We start from the raw sequence: 18,717 nt of genomic DNA on the forward strand, positions 1-18,717 counted from the left end.
AGTGCCTGCCGGATAGGATGGCTTTGAGGGGGCCGCGTTGGGGTGGACCGGTCGTGGGGTGACGTCGCAGAATGGCTTGCCGCGGGTGTAGGTAGAGGTGGCGCTGTCATCCGAGGAGGAAGTGAGGTCGCTGCTTCAGTATTGCTTGGCTTACCAATGCCTGTGCGTGGCGTGGCATAAGCGGGCGAGGCGGAAGGTGGTCGGTGAGCACGTGCAATGTCGTCGGGTTCAAGTCCAGTCGGTGAAGGTGGGGCTGCCGCACTGCAGATGGAGAGCAGGTCGTCGGCCTTGGTGGTGGAGGACGTCGCCATGCTGGCTGGCCCGGAGGATACCGTGTGCGGCAGCGTAGCGTGTGCTGACCCTGCCAGCACCTCCCGTGCTGTAGGCCGAAAGCAGTCATCTCCGAAGTCGTAGTGTGCAAGCACGGCAGCGTGAAGGTCATCGTAGGGTGTTTCGCTGGGTGGTGGGAGGGCGAGGACGCAGCGGAGCTCTAGCGGGAGCGTCTCCCAGAGGATGGAGTGTTTGAGTGGCTGAGTGGTGACGTAATTCAGTGAGAAGGTGGCCTCAAGCTTGAAAAACCAACCTCTGAGGTGGCGTGCGTTGAACACCGGTATCGGCGGGTCCCCCAACGCTGCCATGTCGGTGTGCCGCTGGCCGGGGATCACATCCGGGTCATCACTTGTAGGAAAGGAGCCGTGGACTCGGTTATGCACTGTGGCTCTCCTACATTTATTGCGGGTGCGCAAGGCCTGGCCGGAACTTAGAGAGTGGCATAAACATGCGACCGCCCCGGCGCTCGGTCGTGTTCCATCTGTGTCCCATGGAACTGCTCATGAGCCAGGCACCGCTGATTATGATTGTGGGATGATGCAGATGATGATAGTGGGGCCTAATGCAAATGGTGGTGCCGCCACTACACACTAATACACTGCATGCTTCGCCCCTCCCCAGGTTTCACGTTAGTGGAGATGGCCTGTGATTTTTTTTATCCAAGACAAACTATGTAGCATCTACAAGGTTGAGGGTACAGTTTCTTGCAAAAGGAGAAAGTGCGTGCCATATGCTAAAAGCTTTCCACTCTATATCTATTATCATTATTTGGATATGTTAAAAATGCAAAATTGCCCGCCCTATGCGTCCTGAAAAATTGGCCGTGTATCTGCTTCCTTTGCTGCAAGTTTCGTCTGAAGACCATAGTCTTCTGCAGCTCCTACCGCGTAACTGCCTCTTTTATGTCCTGCCTAACTCTACCACTGTTCCCCTGCTGTCTCGGTCCGCCTGTGATAAACACCAGGACGGTTTGCTGAATGAATTTTGTGGGTTCGCACTGCTTCTGGGCCATCTGCAGTTGGAACCTTTTATTATTGTTGCGGGTCACGAGCCCAAAACTCAAGCCTGAGCCCCTTCTGCATTTTGTGGTTAAAATGTTGTTTTTTAAGCATTGTTTTTTGTTTGATTTCGCAAAAAATTACACCCAAGTCTATTATAAATTAAAATAACACTGCGAGTATCAGTTATGCATTATTATTTTGTCTCAAATATCCCTAATATTTCCTATTTGCTCAACAATGCTGACAAGTGTAAAAGCATTGTTTTAGCTTTAGTAGTTCAAATATTCTTTTCCCTATACATTCGTCTCATTCAAGAGTTCCCTTAACATTTACCCGAACGGTTAAATCTAGAGACAGACATATATAAAGACAACATTTTCGCATGCCATACAGCTAGCCCAAGGAAGTCTATAAAACTGACCATTATATCAGGCACCACGGTGCTCGCTGCCTTCTCCATAATGACACATTTGTATGTGTGTGTTAACTGTTGGACAAAAGAAGGCATGCCTGGAGCAAAATTTACCTTTTGGTGTTTTGCTTATTCAATGGCTGAAGGCAGCAAAAAATGGGAGCAATTATTCGTGCGGAAACTCGGTGCAGAGTAATTTAAAACCACGCGGGTTTCTTTTTCATTTTCCCCTGGACAAACTTCTCGTCAAATATTGGCACGTTTGACGCCTCAAAGCTACTCCTGTGCACAGAGGCATACCGTACATTGCAGGCTGGCTGAGCAGTTTAGACCACCTGGGGCTCGACAAAGGGAAGCTATTGTTTTTCCTATACGTCCGAGAAACAGCAGCTGGGTGCGGTGATCAAACCCGCATCCTTGGGGTCAGCATCCACCGGCTGAGCCCCCGAGCAGCTCTTTTATGAGCAATGGACACATTATACAGCAGCTACTGTAGGAAAAGTTTAAGCTATGACAACTGGATCACAGCAAGTGCACCTGGAAGACTAAGGGAAGACCACTGGAAGGCCACTTGTCAAGCCTTTACACTTTCCAGGTGCGCGACCTTTTTTTAAGCTAATTAAGAAATGCCACATGCATGGACATTTCGAGTGTTAGTCTTCGCCATTGCGCAGTGCAGCAATACTGTGGTCCGATTGTTCCCAAACAGTTGCAGTGAGGGAAGTGCAATGCCAATGTTTCACATCGCCTGCAGGCCGCCGAGACAGTGACATTTCGTTTGCTCAGCCTTGAACTCTGCTCGCGCTACCAGCAGTAAAATGCCATTGCAACATTGGTGCACATATGTGTCCTGTAACGACAAAGAGAGCGTTGATGGTGTTGCGACTGATATGAAAAGGAAAGTAGGCGACTAGTTACGAAGTTGATGGTGAGAGAAACAGAAAAGCCCCAAAATGCACTGACTGCGTACTACGTATAGTCAAACCATTTCGTCGTTTGAACCAGTAACTGTTATTTCTTTTTTCAGTTCAGTTCCGGTTCGGGTTCACCGGGCTCATAAAATAGCGGTTCGGGTTCAGGTTAAGTTGCAGGAAAAATACCAGTTTGGTTTGGTTCCGCTTCGACACCCTGGTCAGAGGCAAATCAATTGCTTTTTAGCTTCAAAACACACTGAATTTTGCTTAACTTATTATTAACTCGACCCTTCTTCATTTCATACTTGAAGGCATCGCCAGTTGCACTTCTCAATGTGTTCGTTCTCAATGCTCACATCATTTTTTGCGGACAGCAGCTTCAGAATGCTTGGAAGTGCCTCCATGAGGACCGTTGAGCAGGCTTCTGCTGAGGCCTTTGCCAATGCCTCCAGTACTTGGCCCATGCCTGGTGCTGCACCCTCCTGAAGATCTGCAGAAAAACATGGCTGCTTATTAACCAGCCTGGCCAGGCACCCAGAAAATGCCTTACCTTTCCAGACAACCTTGAAAAGTGCTGTCAACAAGCTGGCCTGGAAAAAAAAAGAAGAAATATGCACAATGCCTGCACTGACAGTCTTTCAGAATTGGAGCTGGACACAAAGTAAAAGTTTGCAACTCACAATGCTGTGTTACAACTGCCTAGTTACTAGTATTATTTTTAAATTACATCTATCTCTTTGTTGCACCTTACAAATGATGACACGCAACCCTACAGCCTAAAAAAATATTTTGTGGCTCTGCTTCACCACACTGCAGCCGAATAACCAGTCAGTGCATCCAAAAGAAACAATTTGGTAAATGGCAAGGCCTAACCTGCAGTGCAAGGCCCGATGTGCAGTGCGATTAAAAAATGTGCCCCGCACTGCACAATGCAGAAATGACATTTTGAATTGCATACTGTCACAGAGCAGACAACATCTTTGGAGTTGAAACTTTACATTGAACCTCATCATTGACCTGCATTGCCTCTTTCATTGCAGCAATTCAGGTGCACTGCAGTCAAGTGGACCCATAATTGTGTGCAAGAGCATTCATCAAACAAGCATTCTGCCACAAGCCTTTCTGATTGGTAATAAAAGGTGATTTTTCTAATTTTTGCCCCCCCGGCCAAATAAGGAGGCGCACTAGAAATGCTTCACTCAATGACTTCCTTGAAAACTGCATGGAAGTTCATTCAAGTGCTGATACTATACCTAACCCAGAAGAGGGGCTGCTAAGTGAAATTTACACTCATATTGAACCATGCTTGGGCTAAGCTGCAACAAGCATTTTTCTCCAAGCTGCAAGCTCTGGAAGCAATTGCTTCATAGCATTAGCAGCCTACTGTCCTGCGTCAGTTCAGCCCATTGCATTACCGTACTTACCCGATTCTAACGCGCCCCCGATTCTAACGCGCACCCGATTTTCCAGGCAAAAAAAAACAACGAAAAAACTTGCACCTCCGATTGTAACGCGCACGGACCTTTGTGAGCAAGAAAAACGAATGCAAAAAAAAAAAAACGGGCGATTTATTTTCCGAAGTAATCTCACTCATCTCACTCCTCGTCGCTCTCCGCTGCCCACAACATCTCGTCCTCGGTGCCGTCAAGCGCGTTCGCGATGCCACACTTCTGAACGAACATTGAACCATGGTCAATGGGATCGTGGCCCACGCCTCGCACGCCCATCCCACAAGCTTCTCCAGAGGCGCACGCTTCATCCGACCGCTCGTTTTGGACGCGTGAGAGCCGCTGCTGCCGTTGCTGTTATCAAGCGCGCAAGTGGAACAATTTGACGATTTGTGTGAACGCCGATAGAAAAGCCTAGGCGCCTATGCTTCCTGCGTCCGAAAAATCGTTGCTAAAAGCTTTGGCGCCATCTTGAGATGGCAATGGCGATGGGTGGGACGAAATTTCCACTGTTTGGGCAGTTTCGGTTTCGTATCCGATTCTAACGCGCATGCGATTTTTCGGCCTATTTTTCCGGAAAAAAAGTGCGCGTTAGAATCGGGTAAATACGGTACTTTCTCCCGTGCCACAATCCCACCCAAAGCCCGACCCCTTTGAACAGCAAGAGCCAGGGTTATGAAGCCTGACAGCTCGGCCATTTGAAGCCTGTGGCTGCACACTCTTATGTATGAGCAATGGACATATTACACAGCAGCTACTGTAGGAAAAAAGTTCAAACTATGACAACTGGATCATAGCAAGTGCACCTGGAAGACTAAGGGAAAATGAGTACGTCAAATTCTTATTTGTGACGGCATTGTGCAGTTACGCTCCGGAAATCCTTTATGCCTTTGTGTAGTGGAAATGGAGAAATTTGCAAAGCCCAGGAGAGAAGAGGACAACAGGTGCCCTTTACGGCCCCCTCACAAATTACGGCAGTGGCATTGCCCTGGCTTGCAGAGTAGGCAGTTCAATGCTGCCCCAGTCTTCAAAATTTTCATTTCCACCTAATTTATGTTCAACGTCGACCTTGCCTGATGATTTACCGTTTACAGAAGCTGGATGTGTTTACAGTCCGCTAAATCCATCCCAACCAAAGTGAATAAAGTGGCGAGGATCCTGGTCTGAGGAGAAACACTTTGGAGTGCACTTTTCTTGTAAAAAAAAAAAAAATCCCTACATTGGCCGGAAAATTTTGGAGGGTGACCTGCACATTGCAGAATTTAATCTTATCACGTGATCAGACAACATTTATTACTCATTTCGGTATCCCTTTAATGTACACCAAACTCTCATTGTACACATGGATGTTTTTGCATGTGGCAAATTGCATTACAATCGTGCAGACAGTGGCAAGACTCAGCTTTCTAGGAAGTACCATTCAATGACCCATGTAAGGTTGTGATTCTTTTTTAAATTTTTGCATGCCCCTGCGCAAATATGAAATTTAGAGCTGGAAGCATTGCAAAATACCTATAAATTCTGCACGGTACACCACAGCAACTGATCGCTGCAGACAAAAATGAGCCCAACGTGAGAGGTATCACCACAAAGCAGGATCAATACAGACTGATAAGAAAATTTCACATGAAGACCCAGACAGTCACAAAAAGTGAGGAGCTGGGACAAGTGGGCACTAGTTGCACTAGCGCAGCCGGGTGCAACGCCTGTAGAGTAGGACCAATGGAACCAATGCACGCAGGCAGTTCACGGATGCCCACTGGTGGAGCAACAAAGGAAGGGGCGCTGCACAAACTAGGATGCAAACAGAGACATGAGTTAGACAAGTCCACAGTTCATGTCTCCAACACTACTACTACTCTTGCATAAGTTAGCCCCATAAGCTTATAAAAACGCAGGCTTCACTGCAGAAGAAAAAAAAAGATGTAAGTATAAAAACAGTGACAACTCACCTGTTTCGGATGCCTAGAGATAACCTTTGCGACACTTGTGAGACATTTTAAGGCAGAGGGAATGATGGCTTCATGTCTATTTACAAACACCTGTAAGAAGCCATACATTTGCTTTGAATATATTGGCTGTCCTGTCCAGAACAGAAAAAAAAAAAAAAAAAAACCCGAGGTTAGCAATATATACTTTACCAAATTGTGTATTTGCTTCCATATTAATATTGCCTTGTCAGCAAAACAACCAGGGGGAAACACTTCAGCTCCACGAATCTGCAAAGAAGCAAAGGAAAGAAAAGTAATGTTATAAAGCCCTTTAAAGGGGACATGCAGAAAAAATATTTGTTTTATTAGAAAAATTTGGTGTTTTCTAGTGCACCCAGTGCTGTCCAACAGCAAACAATGCTTTATTCACTGAAAAATTAATCAATTTAAAAGTTAAAATTTTGACTCTTTTTCCAAATCGTGTGTTTCGTGATGTCTGCAATGATCCAACACGGAAAGGTCTTCAAGCGAACGTTAGTACACCGTTTAGTCTGCGGCGGACCCCGGAACATCTCGTTTACCGTCAGTCCTCCTAGATGGCACCACCATACTGTGCAGGACTACTGTCCGCCCTCACTTTGTTTCTCACCATATTTGCACCTGGCTTGTTTTTTGTTGCAGTTGGAAGTAACCGTTTTGTGAAACATTGGGTATGCTCTCGGCCAATACAGTGTGAGACAACCCCAAAGCACTGGACTGTTGTGGAGCTTTAAAGGGGCACTGACACAGAAATTTTGCATCTTGTTTTTTTTGTTGCGATAAGTAGCTAGTGACCTACTTATAACCTGTAGAAACCTCATTTGCTTCAGCGTGCGACGGTTGTTTAATTAGAGACATTTTCAATGCGGCCAGTCGCAGTTTCGGTTTCAGCGAGTGCCGCGAAACGATGGATTTTGTGGATTTTGTGTGAACAAAGCTGACCACGTGACCGTCGGAGGGATATCACAGAGCAGAGCCACCGTAGCACTGTCGAATCCGCATCGATGGCAGTTTCTGCGAATGCCCCCACGTACAGATCTCGTGAGGCGCTTAATTAAACAGCGACCGTGGATGTGACGCAGGCGCTGCGAGTGCAAATGCTACCGTGGCTAAAGAACGACGCGCGACGCTCGAGACGGTGGGTGGCAAGACGCGCGCTGGGAGCAGCCGGCCGGTCTGCCTACAGGTCCGCCTACAGATGTGTTCGGCTTAGCACTGCGGCGGATATTCACGAGTGGCGCTCTCGTAAGCGGTGCAGATGACAATTTTTAATGCAACCCGCCATCGCATCATTAACTCCTTTCTCATGTAAGCCACCATGGTCGGGACTTGGGGACAATTTCGTGCAGCGGTAACAAGCTATCACTCGAGCTACCTGCGCCGACCTGGGCCACTTCGCGGCCGTGGCCGCCGCCTGCACAGCGACCGTGCGGCTCGCTCAGTGGGCTTTTCGTGCCTCCGGCGCGTTTTCGCATCCAATGGTAATAAACAGCAATAGAAACAGAGTGGCTGGAATCGCTGTAGAACTTTCGTCGCGGCCAGCTGCCCGATGAGCTGATGAAATCACGGCGCCTCCGCCGCCAACGATCGGGTCGTTCGTTCTCGAGAGCAGAAGCTCCGCCCTCTGGCCCTCCGATTGGAGCGGCGAGCCGGGCGAGCCGGCGAAAAACGCCGGCAGTGCGGAAGCGGCAAACGCAAACTCGTGACGTGTTTGAATGTTGTTTATTTACAGTCCTCTGCTGGCTGCTCGGTTGCATTTCGCACACTTTAAAATTGATTTTAAAGGGACCCTGCAACACTTTTTGAGCAGTACAAGTAAACCTGCGCGACGTTTAGATTACACTGCCAGGAATACCTGAGCCAAATATTACACGTGCACGTGAAGCGGTGAGCGCGCAAATCGATGTGAAAGACACGGAAAAACAAACCGCTCTCTCTTCAGTTGTCCTCATTATGCATGGCCTAAGGGACATCACATAGGCCATGGCTGCCCGATCGGCTGTCACTGGTCAACTTTGCGGCTAGATTCTCCCATTTCAGTCGTTGTCATCGCTGTGTACGAACCTCTTCTATGCCTGAACCTGTAGGCAAAGTTTTGCCGTTTATTTTGTGTTTTGAGTGCGTGCGGAGTTTGAGTGATGAGCTCAATACTTCCCTTTCAACGGGACCACTCGACTACAAACGTTTATTGCTTCAAAAACGCCCTACCAGCCCGAGCGCGCACTTGCGAGCAGGCATCCATGCCTGCTTTTTTGTGGCACCAGACCGGAAATAGGCCCCTCCGCGTTGCAGAGAAAAGGAGAAAACTACCCGGCATGTGATATATCGAAGGCCGCCGAAGAGAACTCCGCGAGCCGCCCCTCTCTCCGGAAGAGAGCGCGCAGCTTTCGTCGCCTTGTCGCGCTCAAGTTGAGAGGGAACGATTATACGCGATTTCTCATCGCGCGTAGTTTCGTTAATTGTGAACGGATTTTCATAATTCTTGCGGGAGGATATTTCTGGGACAATAAACTTTATCCCAAAATACATTACTAGTAGTCGATGGCGAGTGTTGCAGGGTCCCTTTAAATATGCTCTAGGCTGTATTCGCCACTGATATTTTGCAGATGATGTATATGTGTTCCCGCCAATCTATCTCCGAAGTTATCTCGCCTTCAAAATTTTGTGTCAGTGCCCCTTTAACAAGCATAGTGCACGCAGTACCAACAGCAGTAAACACCGAGACTTTTATGTTTACGCGTACTTTTGTAACTTCCATTGTTTACCCCACCATTCTTACTGCTATAACATTTAAGTAAAAATAGCTTGTTCTGCAAGCTTATAATAAGCCCCGTATAACTTGCGTTTACTTTTGCTGGCCTCAGCCAATCGCACAGCTGTGCATATTACGTCATAGGTTCTAGAGCGGGAAATGAGCTAGTGGGTCGCATGGCCATTCCCTTTTTTCCTATTTATATAGCTTATTTGAGCAAGATTTACGTTAAAAGTGGTGTCAGTATGATTCTAACGAAGCAATCTTTCGAATGAACGAAACTTGTGTTTTGTCTGCATGGCCCCTTTAAAATGTGCAGGTCTAATCAGCAAGCATTTTCAGGCATGAAATGCCCTAGTCGGTACTCATCTTCAAATTTTCAGTCCACTGAGGTGCATTGCTGGGCAAGTTGGAGCCTGTCCTCACTATTCTGAACATCTTTTCAAATCTTTGTATTTGACTTTTAGTGCCAATATGAGAAATTTCATGTATTTCGGCCCTAGGGTCAGTTACGCAGAACTCTGAGATGTGACTTCACTTGTGCAGGAAAGCAGCCATTGATACCAGCTGCAGCAAAACTAACAATTTTGATGTCACCCAACCTCTCTCACGGAAGTCGCTTGCATAGTGTACATGACAGACAGCATTTTTTGCAAATGCAAAAAATGCACCATCAGTGTGCATTCTATATAAGAAGCTGCACATTTAACAAGTGCATTTTACCACACCATAGAGTTCGCAGACGAAAAATGTGCAACATATTGCAGCAGACACGCGTAACAAGCAATGTCTTTTGGTCAGCTTTCATTTGTGCCAGAGCACCATACCGAATGCTACCCACAGTACGCAGGCACTGCAACAAGCAGCAGCGAGCCCCAGAGCTATGCACAGCTTGTCAAATCTATCGCACTGCCTATGAGCAGGAACTCACCAGAACTTCCAGAGCGTCAGATTTTGCCTGAACAAGGTCAGAGCCCAACTTTTCCACAACGAGTGGTACGCAGAACTTCCCTAAGCCAGGTGCAGCTGTCAAACAGTTGAGCAGTCCTTCAGACAGTTCCTCTCGCGCGATTTGACCCACCTCCCGGCGCGGCTGCAAATGCAAGATCAGTTAAATTACTGTGAAGAAAAAACAAGTAAGCATCACTCGCAAGCAAATGTCTCATCTGAAGTGCAAAACAATTTCATGGCCAGAGGTGCCAAATGAAGGGGTAAAAATGCAGATTATGGTAACAAAGGGAAGGGCAAACCCAACAACCATCTTTGTCCTTTGGTGCTGTGCATGCAAGCTTCACTGTATCTAAATGAGCGATGAAATGGTGATCACTGATTGCATTCTTTGTGCTGATGTGACAGCACGGAACCAAGAAAGCGCCAGCTTTAAACAGGCGCATGCATGCTCTAAGAGTGAGCACTCCCCAACTGTGCCTAGACCTGGAAGCCTTCAGGAGGCATTCGTGCACTCGCCAAGGAACAAAGTGGGGTGTGAAAGAAATTATAGCTAAATTACAACTTCCTCTTTCGGGGCTTGTAGAAGCCGACCTGTCGTGTAGAGACAGATTATCCAAGACTACTAAAAGAGAAAAAACCTTACACAACACTGACCTCTGCTGACTGCCCCTTCACCCCGCAAGCCTCCCAAAAGGGACTCTCACAAGCCACAAATACTTAAGATGGCCATGCTCGGCATCTTTCGTCATGCAAGGATCAAAACTTACAGGGTTGAAGTCCACTGGAAAGTAGCACGCACAGACCTCGAACAGTGGCTCTAGTAGAGACGAATCTGGGGGAACAGCATTGAATGATATAATATAGAACCTGTTTAGGTACACTGTTGGCGCATTACAAGTTTCCAGGCATACAAATATGAGCGATGAAGCCTCCGGGCCGAATGAAGCAGCTGCACCAAAGCCCTGTTAGGAATGCACACACAGTGTGGGATGAGCGGAAAACTATGTGCAAAACAGTTCCCCTGACAACAGAAGGGGCAAGATCCATGTTGACGATTTTAGACGACACAAACTACCCAAGCCAAGACTTTAGCAGGTATATTATGATACAGTTTGAACATGCTGTAATAAAATACAAAAATGTGTCTGGGAATGTGCACAGTGATGTGATGGTCTCACTGGAAGTGGTGCCATCACAGAATGGCATTACTTCCCGTGATGTCTCTTCTAGCCACACCATCACTTGCCCCGAAACTTCTAGGAATTGCTTCGAATGCTATCACTCTAAAAATCCACACCTCTTTGGCTTGTAAGTACCGAGCAAAGGCAAAAGACGGCGGAAGGCAGTTGTTTGTTTTGTTTTGTTTTTTTGCTATTACTATTCACTATTACGATGAATAACAACAAAAAATGCAGTATGCATTTGGCGCCTTTGAGGTGTTTCAGCTGAACTCTAGCAGCTACTTTACACACTCCCGCATGTGCGCAGATAGCACACTTAAAGGGAAGAGAGTCAGAACACAGCATGCTCCAGCCCCACATGAGTGGTATATTGATCTGACTATTGTGTGCTCTGAACAAGCCAGGCCAGTTGTCTAGTGGCTGGCACGTATTTCGTTACCAAACAAAAGAAGTTTATTTTGCCAGAAACATGTTTACGTAACTAAATGTACAGAAGCAGGTCCCAGAGCATGAGGCCGGAGGGGAACCTCCTAATAAAAACAAAAAAATCAATGCAGCAGCAAGAACAGCAGTGAAAAATGTACCATACGCTAGTGTGAAAAACAACCGAGAGCTTTTTTTGCACATTTTTCATACGATCACCATCCTGATCCCGAGAGATCGTAAGACATAACGTTACAAAAAATAATGAGGTGAACAACAGGTGAGGGATGTAATAACAAATAAAACATGAAAACATTAGATTCAAGGAGTTTAACAAATTATTGCTTGTGGTTCAGTAAATGTTCACGGAGGTTTTTCGTAAAGCCTGATAAAGATTGCGATTGTTCCACTTCTATCGGGTGAGAATTCCAGTTATTGACAGCCACAAAAGTAGTATTCAGCTTGCCATAATTGGTGCGTATTTTTGGTAAAAGTAAGTTGCTAGCTGAAGCGAATCTAGTAGGATTCAAGTTCTTGAGTGAATCACGGTTCAGACTGTTAAATGGAGTGAGGTTATTCCCAGATTTATACAGGTAATTAAGTAGGCTGAATTTTGCAACTGTGAGTATATGATATTTTGTAAGTAACAATGAAGCGTTAGTCCAGCTTGGACTGAAAGTAATGGCACGAATGGCTTGGTTTTGCAGATGTTATAGAGGCATTAAATGGGTTGTGTATATGTTACCCCAAGATGCAGCACAGTAGGTGAAATGGATGTGAACAAATGCAAAGTAAAGTGAGATTAGTGAGAGTGTTTTAGAGAATGGGTGTGCCTTTAATAGGATGCAGATGCCGAAGGCAGCTTTCCGTTTCACATGGGCAATACGGTCAGTGTACTTCAAATGATTATCGAGCAAAGCACCCAGGAATGAAAATTGGTTAACCGTAGGAATTGAATAACTGTTGGACAGAATCACTGGGTTGCAGGGAAGTGGTTCATGGTGTGAATGGAAAACCATAAAAGCTGTTTTAGTTGGATTAATGTGTACACTGTTTCTCCGACACCAAAGTGAAATATTGTTAAAATAATTGCTGAGAGTAGACGTGATTGTAGCAGCAAGGAGTAGGGATTTGGGTCTGGTCACAACCCAACAACTTTTTTCTATTGTTTTGGGAAGCACATCCGGTGCTTTGTAACATGACACCACATAAACATTTTGCATAAAAGCAGGCTTTTACTGAATGCACTTAAACATTAGTAAGTACTGTCTTCGTGTCCCTGAAGTTACGCTGAAACACCCTCATTAAAATACTTTAAAAGATACATAATAACTCCCCAGGATGGGAGACTGGCTTGTCCAGAGGTACCACACTGCCCTGACATGGCCCCAGATTTCAGATATGCTGCAAATTAGAAGTTTAACTAGCCAAAAATGCACTGCGATATATACAACATTAACCGAATCACCAAAAACTGTTACAATAAACAAAATGGGCAGTTGTCTATTGCTAAGAGAAATCTTATGATGTGCGAAAAAGTTTGTGAACAAGCATTATCTTTTCACCAGCAGACATCGCACCAAGGGGCGAGGGGGAAGGGGGGCCAGGGTGGCATAGTCATCAAATTTTGGGGTGGACTTTTGCCACTGATATTTATTGATGAACTCTGGCCCTGTTCAGTACCTTCCTTTTGACTTGGCCGGCAAACACCAATCCTTTTTTTTTTTCGTTTCATTGGTCTGCTACCAAATTGAACAGGTAAAAAAATAAAGGATAAAAAAAACAGTATGTCTTCATTCTTCTTTTAAAAAAAACAAGTAGGCTCTCTATGACAAAGGTCCCCAACAAATCTGAAGATTCAAATGGGCCTAGAAAAATAAATATTGGTAGCAAGAGGGGCAAACAAAGACGCTTGCTCACTCAGTCTGGCCCCAAACTAGAAGACGACTACTCACCCAAATGAAATTTGCTGCACATCATTGGGATAATGGAAAACACCTGCAAGAGGCACCTTGGATCCCGTTCACCTTCAATGGCCTGAATGCAGCCGAGTACGAACGGGGAGGTACCCATCCTGCGCAGCGCTGAAAAGGAAACCAGGGAAGGGAAGAATGAAAACTCTGCACGACTGCCTATGGTGTGGAGAGAGCACTCCGGGCTTGGTACCCCTGCAACTGCCTGCCTTGCCTACCTGCAGGCATTCTTCCTCTCATTCTCTCTCTCCACCTTTGAGAATGGCTGTGATCTTCGTTCACATAATTTCATAGTGGAATTTTTCAGCTGAAAAAGCTTTTGTACATGGCGTCTGCTCGCACCAGAATGAAGACTATCAACAAAAATGTGTGGGATTTACCTCCAGAACGGGCACCAAAACGAATTATGCAAGCTGTGGGGCGCATTAACAAGTGTGCTTGAAAAAGCAATAAGCACCGAGTGTCAGTATGGAAGGGGACACTGATAAAATGTCGCACTCCTATTTGAAACTTTCTTGAGTAGTTCAACCAATGTAATCTCTTAGCTGAGCCTTTTGCGGAAGTCTTCAGGATTAGTATTGCTGTAATGCGTGGTAGAGATGTTGGATCATGTTAGATCATGCACCCATAGCAGTTAGACCCTAGATCATGCGGTTAGACCCTTAGCAGTTAGATGTAAGCATGGGCGCCCTTAGCAGCTGCTGCCTTACGAACTACTACATAGTGACATCGCAGTGGTTGTCAACGCCTTTTGAGGAAATATCTGGCATCAAAATGTAGCTTTCCCCCCTGTTGTGTGGTGAAAACTAACTTTTTGCTTGTTCCCGCACCGGTCATAAAGGTTAACTTGCTTGCAATCCGTTGAATTTCACCCTACAAACCCGCAACCCCATCCCTGCCGATGTCACCAAATAAGCAAGAAGAATGGTGCCAGGGAAGCAGCATTTTTTAATGCACTTTCCAATTTCAAAAAAATTGTATGTAAATCAGCTGAATGAACTCGAAACACGGCCTATGCATTCTAGTCTACAATCTGGTCAGGTAGTTTGGGAAAGGCTAAAATTCCCTACTGTTCAGCAGGTTGATCATTTGCAGTCTGCGTGTCCATCTGCAGTGTTAAAGAGAGCACTCTGACCTTGGTCCCCATCTCTGCACGCCCAGCCTGTCTGCTTCTAGCATGTCTTACAAGCAGTGAGTCCCAAGCGTGCTTGCCCCAAAAAGGCAGCCCACTTTGTCATGCGCTTCTTGTGCAGCCAGTTGCTACATCAGGCAGTGGACAGTAGCTATACTGTACAGCCAACCAAACTGGAAGAAACCCAGAAGTCGTCTGGCTGTGAACCTGACTGCTCAGTGCCATGGGGTTGATGCAATGTGACCACTACTGTTGTGGCCTACCTGAAAGTGCAACTGATGCAAAGTGGACTCAAAAAACCAAATGGTCCTGCCAGTTTTCTTTGCAGCCACTATAATTCTCCATCCTGCCATGCAGCTTTGCACTAACTGATTCCACGTAAGTCTATTCACACAGGATGACTCACATTTCAATGGCAATTGCCCCAACCTGGTACCCAATTGAGATTCCCCATGTTCGAACCCAGCTCACTCTAGTCTTTACTGTTATGTTCTCTCACACCATTGTTTCGAGTCGTTCATTTGATTGATTGATTATGAGGTTTACACGCCGATGCTACACAGGCGATGGGGGCGCCATAGTGGAGGGCTCGATAAATTCTGACCACCTGGGGATGTTTCACGTCCGCCGAAATCTCGAACACACAGGCGTTATCGATTTTCGCCTCCATCGGAAAAGCAGCCTCCCATGTTTCGAGTCGTAGAAGAGCCCAGCTTACTCTCAGACAACATGTCAAAGTGCCTGCCTTTGACACAGATGACTGTACACAACTGCCCACCTGGTGTGCTATTAATCAGCAGGTGTGCCAGCATTCTGTAGATCATGTAGCGCTCAGATTGTACCAGTCCAGGCATTCCCACACCATAAAGCATGGCATTGAGCAGGCTCTCGATTGCATCATCCTCCGCCGGTTCATGGTTCACCTGTAAGAAGACATATCACCACAAAATTACAGCATCTTCCAAGTACTACGCAAATGTGAAGAGGAATAGATTGGTCTTACTCTTGCACCTTGACCAGGGCAGAGGAGGAATGGCAAAGGCATGCCCCAACTCATCACCTTATGTCCCAGATTGCTTACAATTCAGGTACACAGCAAACAGGCAGAAGAGGTGTCCTCAACAACAAGAGCCAAGCAAATATTTAGACAATGCAACGAGGCACACGAATGAGTACCTAGATTTCACAGGAATACTGTGATTGGCAACGTGCACACCGCCGTGGTCTGTGCCAAGCTGCTTCAGGGGTGGGGGAGAGTTTGCGATGCCTGATGCAATGTGACAAACGCACCACGGTTGAGACAGTTACCAGCAAGGGCTCGCTACTAACCACGCTTTGTTGGACTGTTTACAAAGTCAATAGGCCTTGCCAAAAATCAGAAAATGCCAGACCACACCAGGAAAAAGACAATTGTGTCTGCTAGTGAAAAAGTCGGTTACCTTGCCTCTTGCAGAGTTTGTAAACAAAACCCGTTCTTCTCACAGATCCCGATAGCGGCCCATTCACACTTCTTGCCATGCCTCATTTTTTGCATCCCGTGGCTGCAGTGCTAAGAACGTTTCTTCGATAATTTGTTGTGCCCACAGTTCCTTTGCTTGTTCCATGTTTCACTGGCATCAAATGGCACCAAAAAACAGGGTGCACTGTCACCTTTCACTATTTCCTCAAAAAAAAAAAAATGATAATTGAAGTTGAAGGAGTGATTTTGTTCATAGATTGAGTTCTTGAATGCACTACACCCTACAACAAATTGGGACTAATAATTTATTAATAAAATCTTAAAAATCGTAAAACTGGGCTTTGTAAAATTGGAAGACATAAGAACTGCCAAGTACCCAGTGCATCAAGGATATGATGAGCATTCTCAACAGATGGGCATGAACCCTTCACGCACATTTCTTGCGGGAGGTCACATTATTTGCTGCGTGTCACCATTTCAGTGGCTTTTGTAGGCTTCTTTTCTTTTTTTTTTTTTGCATGTTTTTCCTCATTTCGTCCAATAAGCATCACTTATCAGTCAGTAATGAGCCCTTGTCTGAGTATGCCCTTTTTTCTGTAGCATGCGTAAGTTGTTCTTTTAAGCTATTTGTCCAGCATTACATACTTTTCAAGACCAACCAACCAGTGGGGCTGCTTCTTTTGACAAGGGCATCAGACAGAGCCCTGATAAGGATTAGGAAGAAGAGGCTTGAAGGAAAAAAATAATGCAGATTTAAGCAAATGTAGCCCTGAAATTAGGGAAACAGCCTTCATCACTGCAACAGCCATGGACTTAGCCCTAAATATTCAAATTCAGGACTCAATGTGCTGAGGCTACACATAGGTGACAAGGCAAGCCATAGTAGAGGGCTAAGATTGTGCACACCAAAATCTAATATAACAGAATTTGAAGCATGCCTGGTAACAAGCTGTATCATGACATGTTGTCACAGTGTGCCTCAGTTGCCGATGAATAGAATGCTAGTACTACCCAGATACATTCAGATATGAGCAACGGAGCGCAAGACTTCCAGTAGACCCTGGCAAAGGGCTGCACATACACAGTAGGAATAAGTTACAAGAGTCCCACCCCATCCTTGGCATGGAAAGACCACCGTTTGGCGTGTGAGCATTTTCATTTGGCCCACTGCCATGCTTGGCACCAATTCACGCTACTGTTACCTCGGCACCATGGCAAGACAACTAAACAGCATTGCTTACGCAGTAAACTCGTGAACGTTCCAGAGAGCTTTACTTTGTTGGCTTCTAAGGCGTGGCGCTGCCGAGCACGAGGTCGCGGGTTCAATTCCCGGCCACGGCAGCCACTTTTCTGACAGAGGTGAAAAGCAAAAACGCCCACATGTACGAGATTTCAGCGCACGTTAAAGATCCCCAGGTGGTCAAAATTAATCCGGAGCCCTCCACTATGGTGCGCCTCATCGTCTGCGTTGCATTGGTGCGTTAAACCCTACAATCAATCAAGTTTCACGATATCAAGGTACGTGCTTTGGAAAGCCTTACAAGCGTGCACTCCTTCCAGAAGTGGAGTCCAGTTTAGCTAATGATAGCGGCCGACACGTGCCACCTTCATCACTCTCCTTGGATGTCTCAGTAGAAAACGAATGCCGTAAGAGCAAAATAAGCTCAAACGGAGAGCAAAGTATGCATCTGAAAGGCTCTTCTCTCCACGCTAGGCGCACCACCCAAACCATGGAGGAAACATCTCTCACCACCAACTCGTACAAGCTTCGCACGACGAATGGGGCCATCGACGGGTGGTCGTCCAGCTTGCACACGTAGAAACGGAGCAAAGCAGTGGCTGCATATCAGGAAGGGGAAACAGGTTAACACGATGGCACACAAGGAGGGCCCTGCAGCGTCTTTTACTTTGCTTTGTTTGTAAAGTCTTGGGCGGAAGGGCTTGGATGACAGCAGTGATAAACTTCACACCAGCGACCCTCTCCTCGTGCTTTTCGTGCGTCAGGCAGTGTCTGCAAGTGGCAAAGGAACTGTCAGTGCACGAACTTCACCTTTGTCACAAGGCATGTGTTCTTACCCCATGCTTTCTAGCATCTCCAGGAGCAGCCCTCCGTCTGCTTTTATTACTGCACAGAACAATTAAAAAATGCGCCCTCAACGTAAATGTGCACCACAAGTGCATCAAATCTGAAGCTGCACATCTGCAGTAAATTATACGGTACACTTACGTCATACATTTATAAAAGGTACGGTCATGAAAAGGTGCATTAGCATTGGTTTGTCTGGTTTGAAATTAACGACTTAATAAAGAAACCCCAACCTTTGTGAGTTATTTTCCCGACGGTTACTCACTTGTAAATTGTGCTATGTACACTGCTTCGCGGCAAGTACACAGCTTGGGGAAGCTTAAGAAAGTAGATTATAATTAAAGAAACGAGAACATCGCAAAAGCAGTGCACGAACAGCAGCTGACTCTCACTTTGCCGTAATTGTAAAACATATATCAATGCAGTTTATAAAAGCCGCGCATAACCTCGAAATCATCGTACCATTAGCAAAATAGGATACTTTTTCCTGAAATTTGTCGTCACTTTCGTACAGAACGGAAGCATCCATGGCAGAAGACACTTCCATTCTTCCCTCTATGCCATGCGTCTAAATGACGGTACGGTCTAAACTGCCCGTAAAGTCTCTCCGAGTCTCCGACTGCTGCCTGCCGACCACGCGGCTACACAATCACCGCGAGCTGCAGTTTCGGGGTTTCGGCGTTTT

At 46.1% G+C, this 18,717-nt stretch overlaps 1 protein-coding gene across 4 annotated transcripts in view; it reads right to left on the reverse strand.

The window, feature by feature from the left end:
* Mms19 (MMS19 nucleotide excision repair protein) overlaps positions 1-18,717 on the reverse strand; it is a 53,994-nt gene extending 35,277 nt beyond the window's left edge. For 2 of the 4 annotated variants that reach the window (XM_077687932.1, XM_077687931.1), the window contains exons 1-12: positions 18,495-18,717; positions 18,023-18,071; positions 17,854-17,957; positions 17,697-17,785; positions 15,266-15,410; positions 13,338-13,466; positions 10,546-10,610; positions 9,759-9,920; positions 6,247-6,324; positions 6,058-6,147; positions 3,208-3,247; positions 3,014-3,147 (exon numbers count right to left, since the gene is read on the reverse strand). In XM_077687932.1, coding sequence (XP_077544058.1) covers positions 3,014-3,147; positions 3,208-3,247; positions 6,058-6,147; positions 6,247-6,324; positions 9,759-9,920; positions 10,546-10,610; positions 13,338-13,466; positions 15,266-15,410; positions 17,697-17,785; positions 17,854-17,957; positions 18,023-18,071; positions 18,495-18,579 — 1,170 coding nt within the window. In that variant the 5' untranslated portion in view covers positions 18,580-18,717. Of the gene's footprint in view, positions 1-3,013; positions 3,148-3,207; positions 3,248-6,057; positions 6,148-6,246; positions 6,325-9,758; positions 9,921-10,545; positions 10,611-13,337; positions 13,467-15,265; positions 15,411-17,696; positions 17,786-17,853; positions 17,958-18,022; positions 18,072-18,297; positions 18,371-18,494 lie in introns of those variants that run through there. The other 2 variants (XM_077687933.1, XM_077687934.1) reach the window with 2 other exon arrangements.

This window comes from Haemaphysalis longicornis, unplaced genomic scaffold, assembly GCF_048455015.1.
Source record: "Haemaphysalis longicornis isolate Haplotype H1 unplaced genomic scaffold, Haemaphysalis longicornis Haplotype H1 scaffold_1, whole genome shotgun sequence".
In the NCBI taxonomy this organism is placed as follows: domain Eukaryota; kingdom Metazoa; phylum Arthropoda; class Arachnida; order Ixodida; family Ixodidae; genus Haemaphysalis; species Haemaphysalis longicornis.